At 45.7% G+C, this 21,289-nt stretch overlaps 1 protein-coding gene across 1 annotated transcript in view; it reads left to right on the forward strand.

Moving 5' to 3' along the window:
• The window catches only part of Cdkn1b (cyclin dependent kinase inhibitor 1B), a 37,430-nt gene extending 18,003 nt beyond the window's left edge, over positions 1-19,427 (forward strand). Inside the window, exons 3-5 of the mRNA XM_006976535.4 lie at positions 14,954-15,471; positions 15,997-16,129; positions 18,117-19,427. Coding sequence (XP_006976597.2) covers positions 14,954-15,471; positions 15,997-16,118 — 640 coding nt within the window. The 3' untranslated portion in view covers positions 16,119-16,129; positions 18,117-19,427. The remainder of the gene's footprint in view (positions 1-14,953; positions 15,472-15,996; positions 16,130-18,116) is intronic.
• The last annotated feature ends 1,862 nt before the right edge of the window (positions 19,428-21,289 follow it).

The raw sequence follows: 21,289 nt of genomic DNA on the forward strand, positions 1-21,289 counted from the left end.
CCTGTTGCAGGTTATCAACAGATACATAAGGACAGAATGGAATACATCAAAAGCATGATCAAATCAAACTGTGACTGTTCTGTGTCAGCTGGGCTCGGTTAACTGTGTGCTTGTCTTGGATATGGAGTATTAAGTCTGACTTGCTTCTGACCACATCGAGAGTGTCCGTAGCATAATTTGGACCTACCTCTGACTAGGTCTATGAGATATGATTGAATTAGGTCTTTTGGATGAAAGGGTCTGTCTCACTTGTCACCACAGGTAAAGTGTGTAATGTGTGTTCATGTGTGCCACAGGAATGTTAATCATACTACCAAGTTCATGAAAAACTGGTCTAAGGGATATTTACAAGGGTCATGCGGTTTTTTTTTATTATTTTAATGTTTTGAGTTTTTTGAGACAGGGTTTCTCTGTGTAACTCTGGCTGTCCTGGAATTCACTATGTAGACCAGGCTGGCCTCAGACTCACAGAGATCCACCTGCCTCTGCCTCCCTAGTGCCGGGATTAAAGGTGTGCGCCACCACCATCCCAGCTATAAGGGTCACATGAAAACAGGAATAGAAGATTTCTTAGAAGTTTGGGGGATCAGACACCTTGTCATAGATGGCCATGTTTAAACATTCCAGTACACTGTGACTGCAGGTCCTTGTACAACTTCACTCTGTCTGTCTGGCCTCTTCTCTCTATTATCTCTAATTCTACAGAAGAACCTTCCAGTTCTAATTATTTTTACATACTTATTTTGTTAATCATTTTTTTGTGTATGAGTGTTTTGCCTGCATGTATATCTGTGCACAGTATTTGTGTCAGGTGCCCATGGAGGCCAGAAGAGGACATCAGATCCCCTGGACTGTAGTTACTGATGATTGTGAGCTGCCTTGCAGGTGCTGGAAATTGAACTCGGTTCTCTACAAGAAGAATAAGCACTCTTTTTCTGTTTTTTTTTTTTTTTTTTGGTTTGTTTGTTTGTTTTTTGTTTTGTTTTGTTTTGGGAGCTGAGGATCGAACCCTGGGCCTTGTGCTTGCTAGGCAAGCGCTCTACCACTGAGCTAAATCCTCAACCCCAGAAGAAGCACTCTTAACTGCTGAGTAAACTCTTCATTCCCCTCAGTTCTACTTTTTGGGAATGTAAGGTTGACTTACTTAGTAACCATTTTCCTTTTTGAGGGTAAAGTCTGTACTAATGGCCATTATAGGAGACTGGAAAGATGGCAGCTCACAACCATCCACACTTCTAGTCTTAGGGGATCTGAAGGCCAGACATACATCATACATGCAGGCAAAACACTCATACACATTAAATAAATAGATGATAGATAGATAGATAGATAGATAGATAGATAGATAGATAGATAGATAGATATAGATAGAGAGATAGAGAGATGATGGTTTTGTGTATGTGTGTGTGTGTGTGTGTGATGCATGCATATTTACATATATAGATGTGTGCACAAATATGTGAGGGGTACACCCAGCTCACAAGTCACCTTTTAACTTTAATTTTTCTTTTTTTTTTGGGGGGGGGGCATGTATCCCAGACCTGCAACTTGCTATGTAGCTGAGGTTGACCTTAAAGTTTGATTCTCCTGACTCTGCCTCCCAAGTGCTGGAGTAACAGTCATGTCCCACCATGCCCAGGTACTTCTTAAGGGTTATACTGACTACACAGACAATAATAGTGTACAGAAAGATATCCCCCAGCACCCTATCATAAAATAAATGTTAAATTCATATTATTATGTTGTACTGTGGGAAAAAGTTTAGCAGGTAGAATGTTGGCAGGTTTGGAGTTCAATTTAATTTCTAAGGATTAAGCTGGGCCTGGTGGTGAACATCTTTAACCCAGCACTCAGGAGACAGAGGCAGAAGGATCTTTGAGTTTGAGCCCAGCCTGGTCTACAGAGCAAGTTCCAGGACAGTCAGGGCTATACAGAGAAACCCCATCTCAAAAAACCAAACCAAAATACTACTACTACTAATAATAATAATAATAATAAAAAAACCCAAACATTCTAAGGATTAAAACTTTATTTAAAATTTTTTAGATTTATGTGTATAAGTGTTTTGCTCACATGTATGTCTGTGCATCATGTGTATTACTAATGCCTGCTGAGGTCAGAAGAGGGCGTTGGGTCCCTTGAAACTGAAGTTATAAATGGTTGTGAGTTATTATGTGGGTGTTGGGAATTGAACCCAGGTCCTCTGCAAGAACAGGAAGTGCTCTTAACAACTGAGCTATCTCTCTAGAACTGAGGATTAAAATGCGTGTAGGTATGTTAGGAAAGTAGATTACAAATACAGTTGTGGTTTGGAATATTTGCAGAACTGGAGCTGATGGTTCTGGCCTAGCAATGCCATGCTGTTTAAGCAGAGCCGTAGTCGATCATATTCCTGCTTCCAGGGCAGAGTAGGAAATTCTAGCTTATTACTAACTGTCCTCCTTTGGCCACAGAGGGCCTGACTCTTTTGGATATTTCTGCCTTGTCAGTAAAGAAAGGCAAAGAAAGTTAGTCTGAAGTAACTGAGTTACATTCTAGGTCAGAAAAAAAATCTAATTCTGAGTTAAGGGAGAGGCAGAAAGTTCTACATTGCATTTGGCCTTGGAAATATCCAACCCACTGAAATAGAAATATCAGAAACAGGGCTGGAGAGGTGGCTCAGAGGTTAAGAACACTGGCTGTTCTTCCAGAGGTCCTGAGTTCAATTCCCAGCAACCACAGGGTGGCTCACAACCATCTGTAAATGAGATCTGGCTCCTCCTTCTGGCCTGCGGGGATACATGAAAACAGAACATTGTATACATAATAAATAAATAAATCTTAAAAAAAAAAAGAAAAAAGAAAAAAGAAAGAAATATCAGAAACAGTGAGCGTAGCATCAGTACAGCCAGGCATGGTGGCACTCAGGAGGAAGACCAAGTGTTTCAGATCAGCCTAGGGTACATTTCAAGTTCCAGGCCATCTGTGGCTACATAGTGAGACATAACTGGAAACAACAACCAAAAACAAAGCATAAACACCCACCTTGCTGCCCTTTTCATATAATAAGAATTTGTAATAATGACTTACACTTTATTTTTGTGGGTTCAGAAGATAGTATCCTGCTGTGATTGGCTAACAAAAACAGCTGCTTGAAGCCTTCTTCACATACCTTCAATCCCAATATTTGGGAGGTAGAAGCAGGAGGATCAGGAGTTAAAGGGCAGCCTCACCTACACAGGGAGTTAGTTCCAGGTCAACCAGGGCTACATAGGACCCTGTCTCAAAAAAAAGAAATTATTTTCAATTCTTTTTTTGAAACGGGGTCTTTGACACCTGTGATAGGTTGAAAGTAATTGGCCCACATAAGCTCATAGGGAGTGGCATTATCAGGAGGTGTGGCCTTGGAGTGAATGTGGCCTTGTAGGAGGAAGTGTGTCACCATTGAATGGGCTTTAAGGTCTTCTACGCTCAAGCTTCACCTAGTGTGGACAGACTCCTGTTGGCTGCAGATCAAGATGTAGAACTCTCAGCTCCTTGTCCAGCACCATGTCTGCCTACACGGTGCCATGTCCCACCATGATGATGGACTGAATCTCTGAACTGTAAGTAAGCCGCCCCAAGTAAATGCTTTCCTTTATAAGTGTTGTCGTGGTCATGGTGTCTCTTCACAGCAATAGAAACCCTAACTAACACAACACCTAAGCTAGTCCAGACTAATTTCTAACTCATGGCAATCCCCCTGCCTTACCCTTCTAAAGGTCATAAGCATTAGCCACCACACTCAGCTTTCTAAAAAGTTTAAAGAGATTTGTTGGCACAGCAATGTATTGTGAAATTTAAGAAAATAAGCTAGGTATGGTGATATATCTCAGCCTTTGGAAGTAGAAGTAGGAGAATTAGGAATTGAAGACCATCCTCAACTGTACATCAAGCATGAGGCCAGCCTAGTCTATATAGTCTTGTCTTTAAAAAATTAAATTTGCCGGGCGGTGGTGGCACACGCCTTTAATCCCAGCACTCGGGAGGCAGAGGCAGGCCTGGGCTACCAAGTGAGTTCCAGGAAAGGTGCAAAGCTATACAGAGAAACCCTGTCTCGAAAAACCAAAAAAAAAAAAAAAAAAAAAAAAAAAAAAAAAAAAAAAAATTAAATTTAATAAAAGAAATTAGCCAGGTGGTGGTGGCACATGCCTTTAATCCCAGCACTCAGGGAGGCAGAGGCAGGCGGATCTCTGTGAGTTTGAGGCCAGCCTGATCTACAGAATAAGTTCCATGACAGCCAGGGCTATACAGAGAAACACTGTCTTAATAAATAAATAAACAGGGGCTGGAGAGATGGCTCAGAGGTTAAGAGCACCGACTGCTCTTCCAGCTCTGCTCTTCCAGAGGTCCTGAGTTCAATTCCCAGCAACCACATGGTGGCTCACAACCATCTGTAATGAGATCTGGTGTCCTCTTCTGTATACATGATAAATAAATAAATCTTTAAAAATAAATAAATAAATAAACAAATAAATAAATAGAAAAGAAAGAAAGAAAATAAGAGAAATTGAAGGTAGCAGTATAAAACCAATCAATGGAACCAAAGAGAGGCAGTCAGTATGGGGACACTTTTTTTTTTCAATACTAGGAACAGAACCCAGAGCTTTGTGCACACTAAACACACTGCCCTCCCCTAAGCTGCCCTTCAGCCCGATGTGACATCATTCTAAAACCCTTGCTCCCGCAGCAGCCATACCTCGCTGCTGGCTTCTGTCTGGCCTGCTCCCAAACGGCCTTCGTGACTTCAGGCCTATCATCTTCTTCAGCTGTTGTGTTGTTTGTTGTTATTGGTGTTTTCCACATGGGCATATCCACAGCTTTCTTCTCAGCCTTTTCCGTCTACATCTTCCACTCTCTCAACACGATTCTTTCTATCTAGTTAGTTCATTTTGATGCAGGGTCTGTGTAGCTCTGGCTGGCTGTCCTGGGACTCACAGAGATCCTCCTGCCTCTGCCTCCAGAGTGCTTGGATTGAATCATGCACCACTACACTCTGCTACAACATTCTTATCAAGGTCTACTGAACACAAGTGTCAGCTCCCACCCTTCCTCTGACTTGACCTAGGAGTTGCATTTGGTCTACTGCTCTCCCCTGCCTAGAAACACTTTTATATGGTTTCTGGGTCACTTCTAAAAGCTGTAGTGGCCTAGTGCTTACTGCTTAGGTTTTTTAACCCCTCTGTCTAACTTCATCCTGTTAAAAACAGAACAAAACACCCAGGTCCCCTTTGCCTAGGCTGGCCTTGAACTTGCTATGTAGCTGAGGATGGAAATGATCTTGAACTACTGGCCCTCTTACCGTCACCTCCCAAATGCTGTGAGTCCAACTAGTCCTATGGTGTTAATATCACCTATATGCTCAAAAATTTCAAATTCATATTTCCAACATAGATCTTTCTCCCCTGAATTCAACCAAATGTCTATTCAAACTTCTATCTGGGTGTCATAGACATTTCAAATTTAACACTTAAAAAAAATTTAACTTGAAGCAATCCTCCTACCTCTGTCTCCCCAGTGCTAGGATTCCAAGGGTATGCTACTGTGCTTGGCTCAAACCTAATATGTTTAAAGCAAAATTTGTTCTTCCTTTAGTCAGACCCAGCTCAGCAAACAGCTTCTTTCATGGCTTTGGCCAAAACCTTCATCATTATGGTCTCCTCTCTCTCATACACATATTTTCCAAAGCTTTAGCAAATCTCATCAGCTTTCCCCGTCTCTTCACATCCACAGCTACTGCCCTGGGCTGAGCCTTCGTACCTAGCGTGCCATAGGGTCCTCTAGCCGGTCTCCCTACGTCTCTCGTTACGTCTTTGAAGTACTCCCCACTCAGCAGTCAAAGGAATAGAAGTTGGCCAAAGTCAGATCAAAACTCTGCTCAAAGCAACCGACTTCAGTAGGAGTAATGAACTGTACATCATCCGAGCCTCTCCTTTCCCATTTGAGCTCATCGTCTACCACCCAGCCCCCATCACTACATGTCTGGATTATTAGCCCCCTGTTGTTCCTCAACCATCCATCCCAAGGACGTTCTGAACCTCTGAGACTTTAGATGTGCTATTTCCTCCACCTGGAACACAGGAACTTCCATGGTCTGCGCCCTCCCCCATTCAGGCCTCTACTCAGATGCCATTTTACTAAGAGTCCTTTCCTGTTGGAGCAGCATTGGCTGACGTTCCTCTCTCTCTCTCTCTTTCTCGCTCCCCTCCCTCCCCCAACTTGTCTTTTTGTCTTTTTTGGCACTCACAACAACATGACGTATTACGCTTATTTATTTGTGTATTGTGTGCCTTCCACACTTGAGTGTAAGCACCATTCCATGACAGCAGGGACTTGGGTTACTTTTGTTCTCTGCCGTGTCCCCAGAGAGTCTGGCATCTGCTAAGGGCTCATTAAAAATTTAATGAAGGAAGAAATGAACAAATAATCATGTGAATGATTATTAAGAGAGACTGATCAGAAACAGAGTGGGGAGTTTCCAGGTTTTGGTGTTGCTTGTTTGCTTTCTTTTCTATTTTTTTTTATTTCTGTGTAACTTTGAATAAACTGAAGGTTGAGGTTAGAATTGTGGGAAATTTTCTCTATTCTTTCTCGATCTGAAGAAGAGAATATAGTTTTAAAAGGTGGGTCGGTGACAAGAATGTTCATTATTCTAAATTCCATGTTTCACTTACAGATGTGAAAAGTGAATTATGTTCATGCTTTTGAATTCTGTGTTTATTCCTATCCATAGGACACTGGCAATACCGCTCAGCTTGCCTTTGTATACTACATTTTCCTCAAAACTATTTTTTCCTCTAGCTAAAAATGGCCAATTTTTAAAAACCCTGACCTTACCATATTTAAATTATTTCATTATTAATTTTTTTTTAACTTTTTGGTTTTTCAAGACAGGGTTTCTCTGTGTAATACTGCTGGCTGTCCAAACTCACTTTGTAGACCAGGCTGGCCTTGAACTTACAGAGATCTACCTGCCTCTGCCTCCCAAGTGCTGGGATTAAAAGCACACACCACCACTGCCTGGCCTAAAAATTTTATTTTAAAAACATTTTTTTTTTTGTTTGTTTTTTGAGACAGGGTTTCTCTAGCTCTCGCTCTGTAGACCAGGCTGGCCTCAGACTCACAGAGATCCACCTGGCTCTGCCCCCCTAGTGCTGGGGAAAAGGCGTGTGCCACCACTGCCCGGCCTTAAAAACATTTTTGTATTTATTCAATTTTACGTGTATGACTGCTTTGCCTTCATGTATGTATGTGCACCACACTCATGTATGGCGCCTACAGAGGTCAGAAGAAGGTGTAGGATCCCGTGAAGCTAGAGTTACAGGTGGTTGTGAGCTGCCAAGTGGGTTCTAGAAACCAAAGCTCAGTACTCTGCTAGAGCAACAAGCACTCTCAACCAATGTGATAACTCTCTAGCCCTCTTGTTTTGTTTTTGAGGCAGGCTCTCATTCTATAATCCCAAACTGGCCTGCAACTCAGTGTGTAGCCCAGGTGGGCTCAAACTTGTGGGTATTCCCACTGCCTCGTGTCCTGCCCCCCAGTGTTAGATTAAAAGCAGGAGCCACCACATGCAGCTAACCTCTTCTTACATCCAAAGATTGCACTTTTCTTTCTCTAAGGATCTGAGAAAGCATTTGTGTGTGCATGTATAATGTGTGTAGGCACATGAGCCGGGACGAATGTGTGGGGTGAGAGGACAGCCCTGTGGAGTTGGCTCTGTCTTTCGGCCTCTGTGTGGGTCCTAGAGATTGAACTCAGGCTATCAGCCTTGCCAGACAAGCCCTTCTACTGGTTGAACCATCCCCCAGCTCCAGAACCTTCTTTTTATGACTTACTCATTAAGCCGAAGAGGCCTTTGAAGAGGTGCAGTGTGCAAAGCCATCATGTCATTGCACCTGCTAAAATGAACTCTGCAGTCACCCCCAGAAGAGGGGTACCCTAGTCTGAGAGCCTTTGGAACACTTAGTCCTCTATCTCAGAGTTCCATGTGCATAAGATGGTCCTGGTGTCTGCATCAGGATTGTGGTCATTGCAGGCTCAGCTGTGACAAAGCCAGAGGAAGCTGCTTCCGTTATGGAGAGTACTGTGCTAATCATGAATGTCAGGTTCCAAGAGAGAAACCCATAACACAGTAGCTTGGAGCAAAAGATGGGTAATGGTTCTATTAACATAAGACAATGTCTTTGAAACTTGCTACTGGGAGTCAGGTCTACAGCACCCTGGCCTCTGTTCTCTGGCCATCATCCAGTGTTCTTTTTCTTCTCTTCTGACACTTGGCAGACAGACGTTATCAGCATCTCCATCACACATGGGCTGAAGATAGTGTTTTTAGAAGGGCACTTCTCCTCCCAAGTCCACATTACCTTATTAGTCTTTAACTCACCGCAATCTGTTGCCTGTGTGTGCAGCAGCCTGCCTCTCCAGGCGTCACACCCAACCTTCACGTTGCTGTCAGACTCCACTTCCTAAGACAAAGACCTCATTGTCCAGGCCAGTGGAGGCCCCTTAGCAGCTCCTTCCCTGTGCACAGCCAAGGCTGGAGGCACCAGAAAGCAAGTGCAGCCATGCCTTTGAGGTTCAGGAGATCATGCCAGGCTGCTTCCAACCTGCCTCATGGCCCTTCTGCCTTCTGCTGTCCTCGGCACTGCCTCCCAGTACCCTTTTGGAGTCATCCTACAGCAGGACTGTGTGCCCAGCTTTTCAGCTAGCTCCAGCCTTAGACACTGTTTCTCAGATGACCCTCAGTTTCAACCTCTGGAGATGACTTTGGTCTGATTAAACCCTAACCTCAGAGCCCAGGCCCAGGCCCAGGCCCAGGCCTGCTCTTATTCAGGGGACAGGTTGGGACAGTACTCACACCATTCTCTCTTCAGCAGAGGTCCCAGCCGCACCCACCACTGGGTACAGAAGATGGAGTTGGTTTTTGCTTGCCTTCTCTGGCCTGTGACTGATCTCATCCCCCTTCCCTCCTGATTATAATTTTATCAGCGTTTTCTTTCTTTCTTGATCTTTTGAGGTTGAGGTCTGATATAATCCAGACTGGCCTCCAGCTCTCTTCATATACCCAAGACTGCTCTTGAACTGATCCTCCTGCCTCTACCTCCCAGCTGCTGTGATCATATGTGTCCACCACTAACTATATCCAACTTCTTCCCTCTGAGAAGACAGAGTTTCAAGTAACCCAGGCTGGCCTGGCCTCAGACCCTTTAGGTAGTTAAGGCTGGCCTTGAACTCTTGATCCTCCCCCGCCTCTACTGTCCAGTGGGGTTACAGGCATGTTGAACCACACCGAGCTGACATCTTTTCTTTAAATTTTTTTGTAATGACATTTACATATTTGATACTTATTTATTTATGTATGTGGCATACGTGTGCCAGGGAGGTCAGAGGACAACTGGTAGGGACTGGTTCTCTCCTCCCGTCATGTGAGTACCTGAGATTGGGGGCAAGCACTCTTTACTAGGTGAGTCATCTTTATTTATTTATTTATTTTTTTGGGGTTTTTCGAGACAGGGTTTCTCTGTGTAGCTTTGCGCCTTTCCTGGAACTTGCTTTGGAGACCAGGCTGGCCTCGAACTCACAGAGATCCGCCTGCCTCTGCCGAGTGCTGGGATTAAAGGCGTGTGCCACCACCGCCCGGCCGTGAGCCATCTTGCTAGCCCACATTTTCCTTGTCCTTCAAGACCCTAATATTCATGCACACGGTAGCTCTTCACTTCGTCCTGTTCATCTGGGTTTTCCTTCCCATCTCTAGTTCTTTGTGTATGTGGTGGTCTGCCTGTCTATGACATGTGTTCTCCGCAGGCGAGAACTATGATTTATTCATCTCTTTATTCCCCACGCTGCTGAAATAGGTGCCCTAGGAGTTTCTTCACACGGGGTAAGGGCACATCATTCTGCTACTTAAAGCCTCCTGACGTCCTGGTGTCTTCCTTTGTTCCTGGCTGTGAACAGCTGTATTCCGAGGCCCAGGTGGCCAGGGCTCCCCAGTGCTCCTGTGGACACCCTCCCCCTTGTTTGCCTTGTCTGCACGCACAGGTGTCCTTGAATGAGTGCCTCCTGCAAGGTCCCACCAGAGCCTCTGCGCTTGTTCTTGTTGCTCCTGGGACACACTCTCATCTCAGATACCTGGCATGCTGGTTTCCTCAAGTCTTCAAGCCTCTCCAGAAGGCCACTTCCCGGGCCACTGCATCCTCATTGTCCCCCGCCCCCTTTCCCTTTGCTCATGGCTGCTTTTCCATAGTGTGATATCTCTACATACCCTGCATTTTACTCACTGTGGTTATCTTCTGCCCACCTTCTCTTACTAGAATGTGAGCTTCATCCTAATTTCAAACTCTTCAGTTCTGTATCCCAAGTGCCAGGATGACGCCTTGTAACAGGAGATGCCAATAGATGTGTGAAAAAGGCAAGCGAGGCAGCTATGTGGTAGTGCATGCCTGCAACCCAGAGGCTGAAGCAGGAAGACTGCCAGCTAGCTTAAGGCCAGCTTGGATTACACAATGAAACATTTTCAAAAACAAACACACACACAAACAAAAACCCAACCAAAGAAAACCAAAACAACCCCCCACCCCCCACACACAAAGAAACAAACAAGAGCAACAATGATTATAACCCCAGTTGGGTAGGGTGGTACACCTCCATAATCATAGCATAGCACTCACAGGGGAGGAGTAGCCAGGCAGGCAAGGAGGCCTGCTGAGGCAGTCTAAGTAATCTACGTGGTGAGTTCCAGGACCGGGGGGGGGGGGGGGGTGGGGTGGGGGTGGGGGTGGGGGAGACGACGATGAAAGCTAGGGGACAAGAAAGAAACAGCATGATAACCGAAGAAGCTCAGGAAATATTTGTGAAGATAAATTACAAGTGTCAGAAACCAGGCACAACTCTCCCAGCTCTGAGAAGGCAGTTGGAGGGCTGGTGATGCTGAGTGAGAGCTGTCCTGTTGTATGCGTTTGTGGTAGGACAGCCGGACATCTCACAGACACAATGGAGGCTCACAACTGCTCTGTGAGGATCGCACCTGGGAGCCCGGCTGCTAGGAGCTGCTTGCCCAACCTTTTGGGACACGAACCTTCCACACAGGTGTTTTAAATCGTTTTGATCTTAGCCTCTTCCCTTAAACTCATGAAAGTCTCAAACCGGGGGTGGGGAGTGGCGGTGAAGGGGAGTGACATTTCTCAGCGCTAAGAAAGCACCCGGAGTGGAAAAGATTACCAAGCTTCAAGAAGGGCTAGGGGGTCTTGGAGAAGCAAGCCCCATTGAAGAGCAATGTGCCGTGGGACTTTATTCTACCCGTGTGAACATTTCCTCCCTGGTTTACTTTTCCGCAGGTCCCTAACTTTCTACAAGGGACTTCGCTCTGCTCTCCGCCTCTTCCTTCACGACTCCATAGTATTTTTTTTTTTTTCACGCTTCGCCGCTACTACAGCAGACTCCTGCCTTCTCAGTATTTGCCTTACGATCTTGGGTGCCTTGATTGTAAACAAAACACTCTAGATCCGTAGTGAGGTCGGCGAAGCTCAGCCTTTCTGCTGGCAGCCAGACTTCTTAAGGTGGAGAGGCCAGGACTGCTTTCCGTGAGACTAACACATCAACAAGATGGTGCTCCTGCAGAATGCTGAAAGATTCCTTCCTGCCATGCAGGGACAGAAGGATTAAGTTTCTGCTTTCATGTGGATATTAAATCTGTGACGAATTAAAAAAAAAATCTTCTGTAGTGAGTTGTAATTTCTCCACTTTACATAAGAGCATAGTTCACACACTGAAAGACAGGCAGAGAGGAGCTCCTTGCAGACTAGCAATCATATTTTATTCTAGTTTAAGTTTGAGACACGGTCTCACGTAGCTCAGGATGGCCCTGAACTCTGTGTAGTTGAGATCTTACCTTTACCTCCACAGTGCTGGGATCTCTAGCATTTAAAATCTTTATGGTGTTGGTGTCAAGGATGGACATATGTTGTGGACATAAGGCTCACCCCAATTTTACTACATCTTCTTCCCCAGTTCAGTATATTAAGTAGGAATGTTAAATGGGGGGGGATAATTGGGGAACTACATTTAGTGTGTGTGTAGGGCAGAGGTCATAGTATACCTTGTAGGAGTCAACTCTATCTACCTTAAGGATTTGGAAAACTGAACTCAGCTTGTCAATGCCTTTACCTGCTGAGCCATCTCTCAGCCCAAATCTAAAATACAAAACAAAATAACAAGCTGGGCACAGTGGAATGGGCCTGTAGTTCCAGCTACTGGGTTTTTGTTTTTTGAGATTGGGTCTCCGGTATCACAGTCTGACCTCAGCTGTGTAGTCAAGAATGACCTTAAGTTCCTGGTCCTCTTGCCTTGCTGAGGCACCGTGGCACAAGCCCAGCCCAATCCTAGCTCCTTGGGAAGCTGAAGCAGAGGCCAGGAGTTCAAGGCCAGCCTGATCAACACAGCATAAAACCATCTCAAACAAAACATCGCAGAAGATGCAACTTTCCACCTTGATCCCAACTAAAGTCTTTCACGTGTGTTAATTCAGAAGGCCTGGCGTTGAAGTCCACCCTATCCCCTACTCTCTGGGTATCATCCATCCTTATGGAATCTGTCTTTCAGTCGATCTAGTCGATGGTGATGCCAAAGGCTGGCGACAGCTGCATTAAATGATAGTGACATCAGGGAAACATCTGCGGGCAGCCCAGGCCTGGAAAGAGCCATTTTGGATCCTCGTAAGAGCCGAGGGCCTGCAGGCTGCAGTCCAGGCAAATCCAGACAAAACCCGGAACCCTGCGACCACCAGGAAGGAAAGGACAGAAAATGAACCAGCCTGAGAGTGAGGAGAACTGCATCTAGTCCTGGCTTGGCCACCAACTGAATGGGAGTCCCCAGACAGGAAACCTGAGTCTCAGTTTCCTCAGTGGTGAAAAAGAGGTTAAAACCACGGGGTCCTGCGGGCCTTCTGGACTGTTACATTCTGAATTTAGGAGGAGAGGCAGGCAGGCAGACATGCAGACAGACAGACAGACACACACACACACACCCTGGCAGACAAGATGTGACTAAGAAAACAAGTCAACATTCAATCTCACCTACAGCATAGGTGCATAAGAAAACTATGCTACTGTGTGATAATAAAACAAATTTAATTTCTAATAAAATTTACTGGGTTCAGCACAAACCAAGACTGTTTTGGGAACACCAGTGGGTAAAGCTTAAACTTAAAGTCCCACTAAACTCTGTCTGAGCTATGGCAGGCCTGCCTATTCTGCTTTAACCTCCATCACTGTTGCCACCAGGAGCAAAGAAATACCCAAACAATATTACTAGAGTGAGTTAGTAATACCGTGATGGTGGTATTATAAATCACTTGCTAATGGAGAATCGGATCCTTAAAGGAAGTATTCTCAGCCTTTAAAAGCCTGTAGCTCTCCAGAAGTATTTGCTTGCATTTGAATACTGCTGAGTGGATCGGGAGCTACAGGCTGGTGGGGGAGAAGAGGGGAGGAAGGAAGGAGCTGTTGTAGTTGGCGTCTGGACTCAGGTGGAGGAAACGGCTTCAGCCCGGGAGAGAATTGAAACGTATAGAGGCGAGTTCCCACACGCGGCCTATGGCTATGGCCTTCGCTGTGCTTGGGAAACAAAAAAATCAGATCCTGGGGTGTAACCTGCCTTTTTCAAAATTTAGTGTCTGGGATGGCTATAAAGCAGATGAAGAGGCTTAAGAGAGCACCGGGGCTTTTCAATCACGAGATCCCTGTGGAGGCAATGCTTGGATTCAGAAACACCCTGATAACTCAGGAGACATCAGTCCTGGCTCCTTCCTGAAGCCCCGGGCTTGTCCGAGCATAGCAGAGACTTCTGGGGTCAGACTAAGCGGCCGATTCTTGCACCCCAGCTAAGGCACCCTGCCAAGGGGGGTGGGGGTGGTCCCAGGCGCTGAGCCAAGGTTTCTCCGGTCTCCCGCACACCCTCCCGCATTCCCACCTCAGCGAATGCAGGCGGGCTGAACCAGCCACCGGGGCCCCTAATGAACCCCAGCGACCTTGGAGCCCACTGGCCCAGGCCCTGTGTTTTTCTGGGCGAAGACCTGGAGGTCGCAGTCGGGAGCGGTGGCGCGCCTGCCAGCGCAGCTTTGCAGCTCCCGGACCTAGCTCTCCAGGTCCCCGCCTGGCCGCCGCGCAGGCCCCTCCCCAGCTCTCCAGCCGTTTGGCTAGTTTGTTTGTCTTATTTTTAATTTCTCCGGGGCCAGCCAGAGCAGGTTTGTTGGCAGTCGTACACCTCTGAGCAGTCACGCGACCAGCCAATGTCCTGGCAGCGCTACGGGGAGGCGGCGCGCACGGGAACGCGGAGAGGCGGCGGCGCCGCGCCCGGGGCCACCTTAAGAGCGCGCTCGCCAGCCGGGGCGGAGCGGCAACCGGCGCCGCAACCAATGGAGCTCCTCCTCTGTTTAAATAGACTTGCAGTGTCAATCATCTTCTTCTTCGTCAGCCTCCCTTCCACCGCCATATTGGGCAACTAAAAAAGGCGGGGGGGCTCCTGCTTTCGGGGTGTTTTTCTCCCCTTCGTCCCTTGTCCCTACTCACTCGCGGCTCCGGGACTCGCGCGGCGGCAAGGTTTGGAGAGGGGCTGCGTTCGCGCGACCCACGGGCTCGCCCCAGCCTACACTCCGACTGTTCGCCACCTCCTCTTGCCTCCTCCCCTCCCTTCCCCGCCCTCCAGTACACTTGATCACTGAGCCTCGAGCTGCGCGGCCGGGGCGTCCCTGCGCTCTCTCCCCCAGACCTGCGCGCTCCTGCGGCTCGAGCGGTCGCTCGCCCGACTCCGCTCCACTTGACTCCTCGGGTGCAGGCGCAGAACTTCAAAGAGGGGTTCGCGCTGCGACCGGGACGTTTCGCTTTTGTTCGGTTTTGTTGTTTATTTCGTTTTATTATTACTATTTTTTTTTTTTTCGGAGAGCGCGAGCGGAGGCGGTGGTCCACACCCGCCCGGGGAGGAAGATGTCAAACGTACGAGTATCTAACGGGAGCCCGAGCCTGGAGAGGATGGACGCTAGACAAGCGGAGCACCCCAAGCCCTCCGCCTGCAGAAACCTCTTCGGCCCGGTCAATCACGAAGAGCTAACCCGGGACTTGGAGAAGCACTGCCGAGATATGGAAGAAGCGAGTCAGCGCAAGTGGAATTTCGACTTTCAGAATCACAAGCCCCTGGAGGGCAGATACGAGTGGCAGGAGGTGGAGAAGGGCAGCTTGCCGGAGTTCTACTACAGACCCCCGCGCCCCCCCAAGGGCGCCTGCAAGGTGCCGGCGCAGGAGAGCCAGGATATCAACGGGAGCCGCCAGGCGCTGCCTCTAATTGGGTCTCAGGCAAACTCTGAGGACCGGCATTTGGCGGACCAAATGCCTAACCCGTCAGACAGTCCAGCGGGGTTAGCGGAGCAGTGCCCAGGGATGAGGAAGCGACCTGCCGCAGACGGTAATGACCCTTTGAAAAACGTAAAATGTCTGTCTCTAGCGCCTCTCTGCTCGACCCTCTTCAGTTGGCTTTTCCAGTATGTTCTGCTTTAGCTCTGGGAGATCGAGCTTGTGCGAAGCTTAGGTTTGAAATGCCCCTTAGCCGACTGCCTAGCCTGTTTATGATTTTGAAGTCAGAAGCCGGAGATAGTAAGATCTGATAACTTCCCCAGCCTAACACATCGCAGTTCCTCCCCGCTAGCCAGCTGTAGGTATGTGACAAAAGTTGGGATGTTTACCAACTGCCTCCTCCTTGGCTGGGGCGAGAGAGAAAGATGTGGGGTGTAGAATACGCCTTCTGTTAGTGGAAACAACCTCATTTTTTGTCCTTAGAGGCTACCGGGGATGACGGGTCCAGGGGTCGTGGGTGGAGGTGGTGGGTTTTTCATCCCTTGACTCTTGGGCCAACTTCTGTCAGCCATTGTTCTCGCTAATAAAGATGGTTTGTGTGTGTTCTTTTAAAAATTTCCCCTTGCCCCCCTCCTAGATTCTTCTTCGCAAAACAAAAGGACCAACAGAACAGAAGAAAATGTTTCAGACGGTTCCCTGAACGCCGGCTCTGTGGAGCAGACGCCCAAGAAGCCCGGCCTCCGAAGACACCAGACGTAAACCGCTCTCCGGTGGGTTAATGAGGAAGAGCACAAAGCTGACACCCCAGCTGGGCTGCGCTCCCCGGGGGCGCCTGCAGACCCCAGGTCTGCTGGCAGATTAGTTGCCTGCCAGGGAGACTTATTTTCCTGGGTCAAAAAATTACCAGTGGGGAAGGCTGCAGTCACTTGGTGGGGGACCGTAATACAAAGTGTTTGTGTCCTAAGATGTTTTCCAAGTCAAGTACTTCTCACCAAGGCCCCCAAGAATAGGAAGGTCATACTCTTAGGATTCCCACCAAAACTTAGGCCGGGAGTGACAATTTTCTTCCCCATCTAAACAAGGACTGAGGCACCCCCAGTCTCACTTCATGAAAATCCATTTCCCATAGGTTCATTTTGAGCTAATAGAACCTATTTTGACTAGTGGATAAGTGGCAAATACACAATTACATTTAAGTTTTTAGGAGAAATGTGAGGCACTCATAGTTCACACTTGGATAGGAGTGTGAATAGGGCTACCGTGCCCTGCATTTTCAAATCATTTTTATAGGCTGTCACTTTTCCTGTATCCTGGTGTTGGAGAGAGAGAAGGGAACTTCTTATTTAAAAAAAAAAAAAGGCTAGAATGGAAAGTTCAGAAGTACTATTGCTCCCACAGATTTTCTGATTTTAGCCCTGGGGTTACAAAGCAGAAGTTAAATGAACAGCCAGAGGAAGCAATCCCCCAACACATCAGCTGTGTGTGCTAATTGTGCTGAAACAGGATGGTTTGGATGTTTGAGGGGAAATGGATGGTAGATGTTAGGACCAGTAGGGCCAGCACAAGTGTGGCTTTTTCCATGTATCAAAATCTCATCACCCTGATTACCTAATTAGAGTAGCCCAGCCCCAAATTTACATAGATTGACTATTCATAATGACCTGACTACATATATTAATAGTTTCTAAGCTCCTTATAAACAAAGACTGTGGTCTCTATTTCCAAAGCCCACTCATAACCCAGCATATAAAGAGATCTTAACAGTTTATTGTTAACTTTTCAGGTCCTCATTTATAGAAATTTAAAAATAAATTAAGGAATATAGAGATAAAGTAGGGTTCTGGTTTGTTGTGTTTGTCCATAATATACTTTCTCCTACAGACCTAGCGTTTTTCAGAGCTGATAGAAAATAGAACATTAGAACCACTTTCCATACGATACCCTCGATAAAGTGGAAACATTGGATGGAAGTTCTTTCTAAATAGCCATCACACCTGTAGCTTTAGTTGGCTTGTGTGACTTGTGGCCTAGCTCTTCAGATGAGCCTCCTAGATTTTTACCTGGCCCATCCTAATCAAGGGGCATTTGCTAGTAGCAGCTTAGAGCTGACTAAGCAGCCCTAAGGCTCAGTCACAAGCATTCATGCAGATATTCTGCATATAAATAAATTGCAATTTTAAAACCATTCTTAGACCTCCCTGCCTCTGGGGGGTCTTTCGAAATTTCATTTCCAGGTATTTTTCAAGTTCAAGAAATTATGCTACTCTGAAGTGTTACGGTTCCTGAATTTCTTTTCTTTCTCACTCTCTTTGACCCAGATTCTTTAGAGTGAGTTTCTCAACCTCTGTACTGTTGACATTTTGAGCCGAATTATTCTTTGTTGTGGGAGGCTGTCCTGTACATTTTAGAATGTTTGGCATTATCTCTGGCCTCTCCCACCAGATGCCAGTAGCAATCCTCTTCCCGAAGTTGTGACAGTCAGAATGTCCCTACACATTTCCAAATGTCCCCTGGGGCATGGGAGGGCTGCACAAAATTGCCCACTTGTTAAGAACCCTGACTCTTGACACCACACAGAGCAGAACAAAAATCCAGTGAAGACAGCATTAGAGATGATTGCAGTCATCAGGTCTGGAGTGCCTGTGTTTATCCCCCATCACTGAAGTATTTGTCAACTAAGATAGTAACAAAATAATTCCTGTACTTTGGCAATGTTACTCTAGTGTTTTCTCCCTAATTCTTTTGTTTCTCTTGCAGAATTAAGAATATTTCCTTGTTTATTTGATACATCACTGCTTTATGAAGCAAGGAAGATATACATGAAACGATTTAAATACATATCGCTGACTCCATGGAATGGACATCCTGTATAAGCACTGAGAAAGCAACAACATAATAACACTAAACATTTTAGGCACTCTTAAACCATCTGCCTCTAAAAGCCTTGGATGTAGCATTGCGCAATTAGGTTTTTCCTTATTTGCTTCATTGTACTACCTGTGTATATAGTTTTTATCTTTTACTATGTAGCACGTAAACATTAGGGATGGGAGGGGAGGGTGGGGCTGAGGAATCGGCATCGGTGGGGTGTGTGTGAAGAACTTGCTTCAATTTGTAGCAAGGAGAAAAATATTTGACTTGCATGAAGAGAAGCAACTTGGGCGGGGGCAGGGTTTAAATTGCTTTCTTTAAAGATGTAGTGTCCCTTTCAGTAAGAACTGATCCTTTATTTCAAAATAATCAAAATTTGAATAATTGCTACATATAGTTGCTATTTATTTTTACATGAAACTTATTCTCATTTGGGAGTTCTGAAGATTCTGTTATGTAGCAACAAATGGCTTAAAAAAAAAAACTACTTTTTGTTTTTCTTCTCCCTTAAAATTGGAATTTACCAGTTAATTATTTAGCAGTAATCACTCCAGGTAATACTGGGCAAAAATCTGGGGTGCATGACAGGAAATTCTGAACTCTTAGAATTGATCATTTCACATCAGATTTGTTGAGAAAATGTCTTCGTTTTCTTCTCGTTTGAGCTGTGTAGACAGTGAAAAGAACCCTAAATCCCTGGATATTTTTAGAAGTCTGTAACTTTACACAAATAATGAAATAATTTTTAGTTCAAAGTTTCTCATCCTACTTGTTAATTTGCCCCAAGGAAAGTGCTGTTTTTAAAGGAAAAAAAGGAATGTGCTTTTAGGAAAAGCACACTTGTAGAATAAGTGAAATGGATACCACATCTTTAAACAGTGTTTCTTCAATGCCTGTGTATGAGAAAACCTTTGAAGTGTGCCTGTGTATATAACTCTGTAAAGACACTGAAAATTATACTAACTTATTTATGTTAAAAAGAGATTTTTTTTTAATCTAGACAATATACAAGCCAAAGTGGCATGTTTGTGCATTTGTAAATGCTGTATTGGGTAGACTAGCCCCCCCCTTTTGTTAAATAATATGGCTATGCTCAAAAGGTTGCATACTGAGCCAAGTATAATTTTTGTAATGTGTGAAAAAGATGCCAATTATTGTTACACATCAAGCAATCAATAAAGATAACTTCCGTAGCTATTCACTGAGTGCAACTATCATGTGCTTTACTGAGCTTGAGGTATTCAGCCTGGTATGCCCCTGATAATCACAGAAGTACAATGGGAAGTGGCAGACATCTAGAAAATTTAGGCCTACATTTCAGTCACACGATTTTTTTTTTTTTTTTTTTTTTTTTTTTTTGGGTGTGTGGGGGTCCGAATGTACTAAGCAGTGGCCATTTTTGTCTTAGTCCTCTCTGGGTGGACAAAGCTTAAGTGGAAAGAGGAAAAGCCACATTCTCATGTAAGACTGTCAGCAGTCCCCATTTAGTTAAAATATTTATGTTTTCTAGGATATGAGTGTGTGAGAACCAAAAGGGGGGGTCCCTTACGTAAGTGTAGTCTGATCACACATCTGCAGTATTGAAAATGAAAGTGATAGAACGACTCCTCTAGATTCTCTATTTACACTTTTGAAGTGGTGTGAGTGCTGAAATCAATGTCCAGACCCCCGACCCACCAATCTTGCCCACAGTATTCAGACACACAAGTCCTTAAGAAACTAGTCAACACTAGTTGGTTAAATGAAATTGGTTATACACAAATTCCTCAATTTCTGAGTATTCATATTATAGTTCACACATCCAAAAAAAAATAGTTCAAATATTAAAACTGAGAGTCTTGTGTCTTCATATCTGCTCAGCAAAGGTGTATATTTTTTACTTAAAAATATAAAGACTGGGCATTTTAAAGCCAGGTTTATCAAAAATAATTCTTGAATCATCACACTCCAATTTTTAAAATGTGGTTAAAGTGTAAAACTAAATTATAAGAGAATTTATGGGTAAATTGTGAAAAATCTAAATTCGGGTTAAACCATTCACTGAAATACTACCATCACCACACCCAAAAGCGATTATAAAGGTAATTCTAGCATTTCTGAGTCAAGATTTTTTTTTTCTTTTTCTTCCTTTTTTAAAAATAAGGCAAGAGTTGGTTTTTCTTCCTGTGCTGGATGGGAAAGCAGGTCTTTTGGTCGCTGGGCCACGTCCTTCAAGTAGGTATTATTTTAATTAAAGACTAAAGGTGTTTTTGTGGTTCTGTTTAAAACATATATAAAGGGTGACTTGCAGGAGGTCCAAGAGTCAGAAATCAATTCAAAATGGGAAAACACACCTCTCTATTGCTGCACGGACCTCATTTTCCTTCCGTAAAACTTCTTTCTTTTTCTTTCTTTTTTAAATGTGTATTTTAAGAGACTGCATTTTAGGAATGCTGGGCCGGGAAGATGTTGATGCTCTCTGCGCCAGGCAAGTCCACAGGAACGCACCCCCCACCCCACCCCCGCCCAAGTCACTGTGTTCTCCATCCTCCGAACGTCTGTGTCAAGCCTCCACATACAATCTGATGGTTCAAATGGTCCTTCTCCCAGGACCTGGACTCCTGCGCCCGCCGCGAACGTCCCTTTGCGGGTTTGCGGCCGCCGGCGGCGTCAGCCACCCGCTACCCCACTACCGCGCGGTAGTCTCCCGAACTGTCCCGCAGCCCCGATCCCGCCTGGTCGCTGTGGCAACTCCGTAGTCCTGCTGGCTGGCGCCTCTGGACCAAAAGTCTCTAAATGTAGTCGGCTTCTTGCAAGTCCCGCACTGCTAGGATCGCTGCGCGCAGTTCCCGCGCCCCGGGCGCCCGCAGGCCGCAGAAAGCGGCCGCGCCTCTGTCCGCGCAGCCCGGCAGGGCTACTTTTCAGAAACCTTCCTCCCTCACCATCGATCTTCCGGACGAAGAAAATCGCTATGGAAGGCCTGCGATCCTCTCCAGAGGACACCCCGCCGCCCCCAGAGCCCTGGGGGACTTGCCCGAAGGGACCAATTTCCCCGAGTTCGTGGACCCTCCAGGGCAGCA

Source organism: Peromyscus maniculatus, chromosome 3 (genome assembly GCF_049852395.1).
Source record: "Peromyscus maniculatus bairdii isolate BWxNUB_F1_BW_parent chromosome 3, HU_Pman_BW_mat_3.1, whole genome shotgun sequence".
Classification (NCBI taxonomy): Eukaryota; Metazoa; Chordata; class Mammalia; order Rodentia; family Cricetidae; genus Peromyscus; species Peromyscus maniculatus.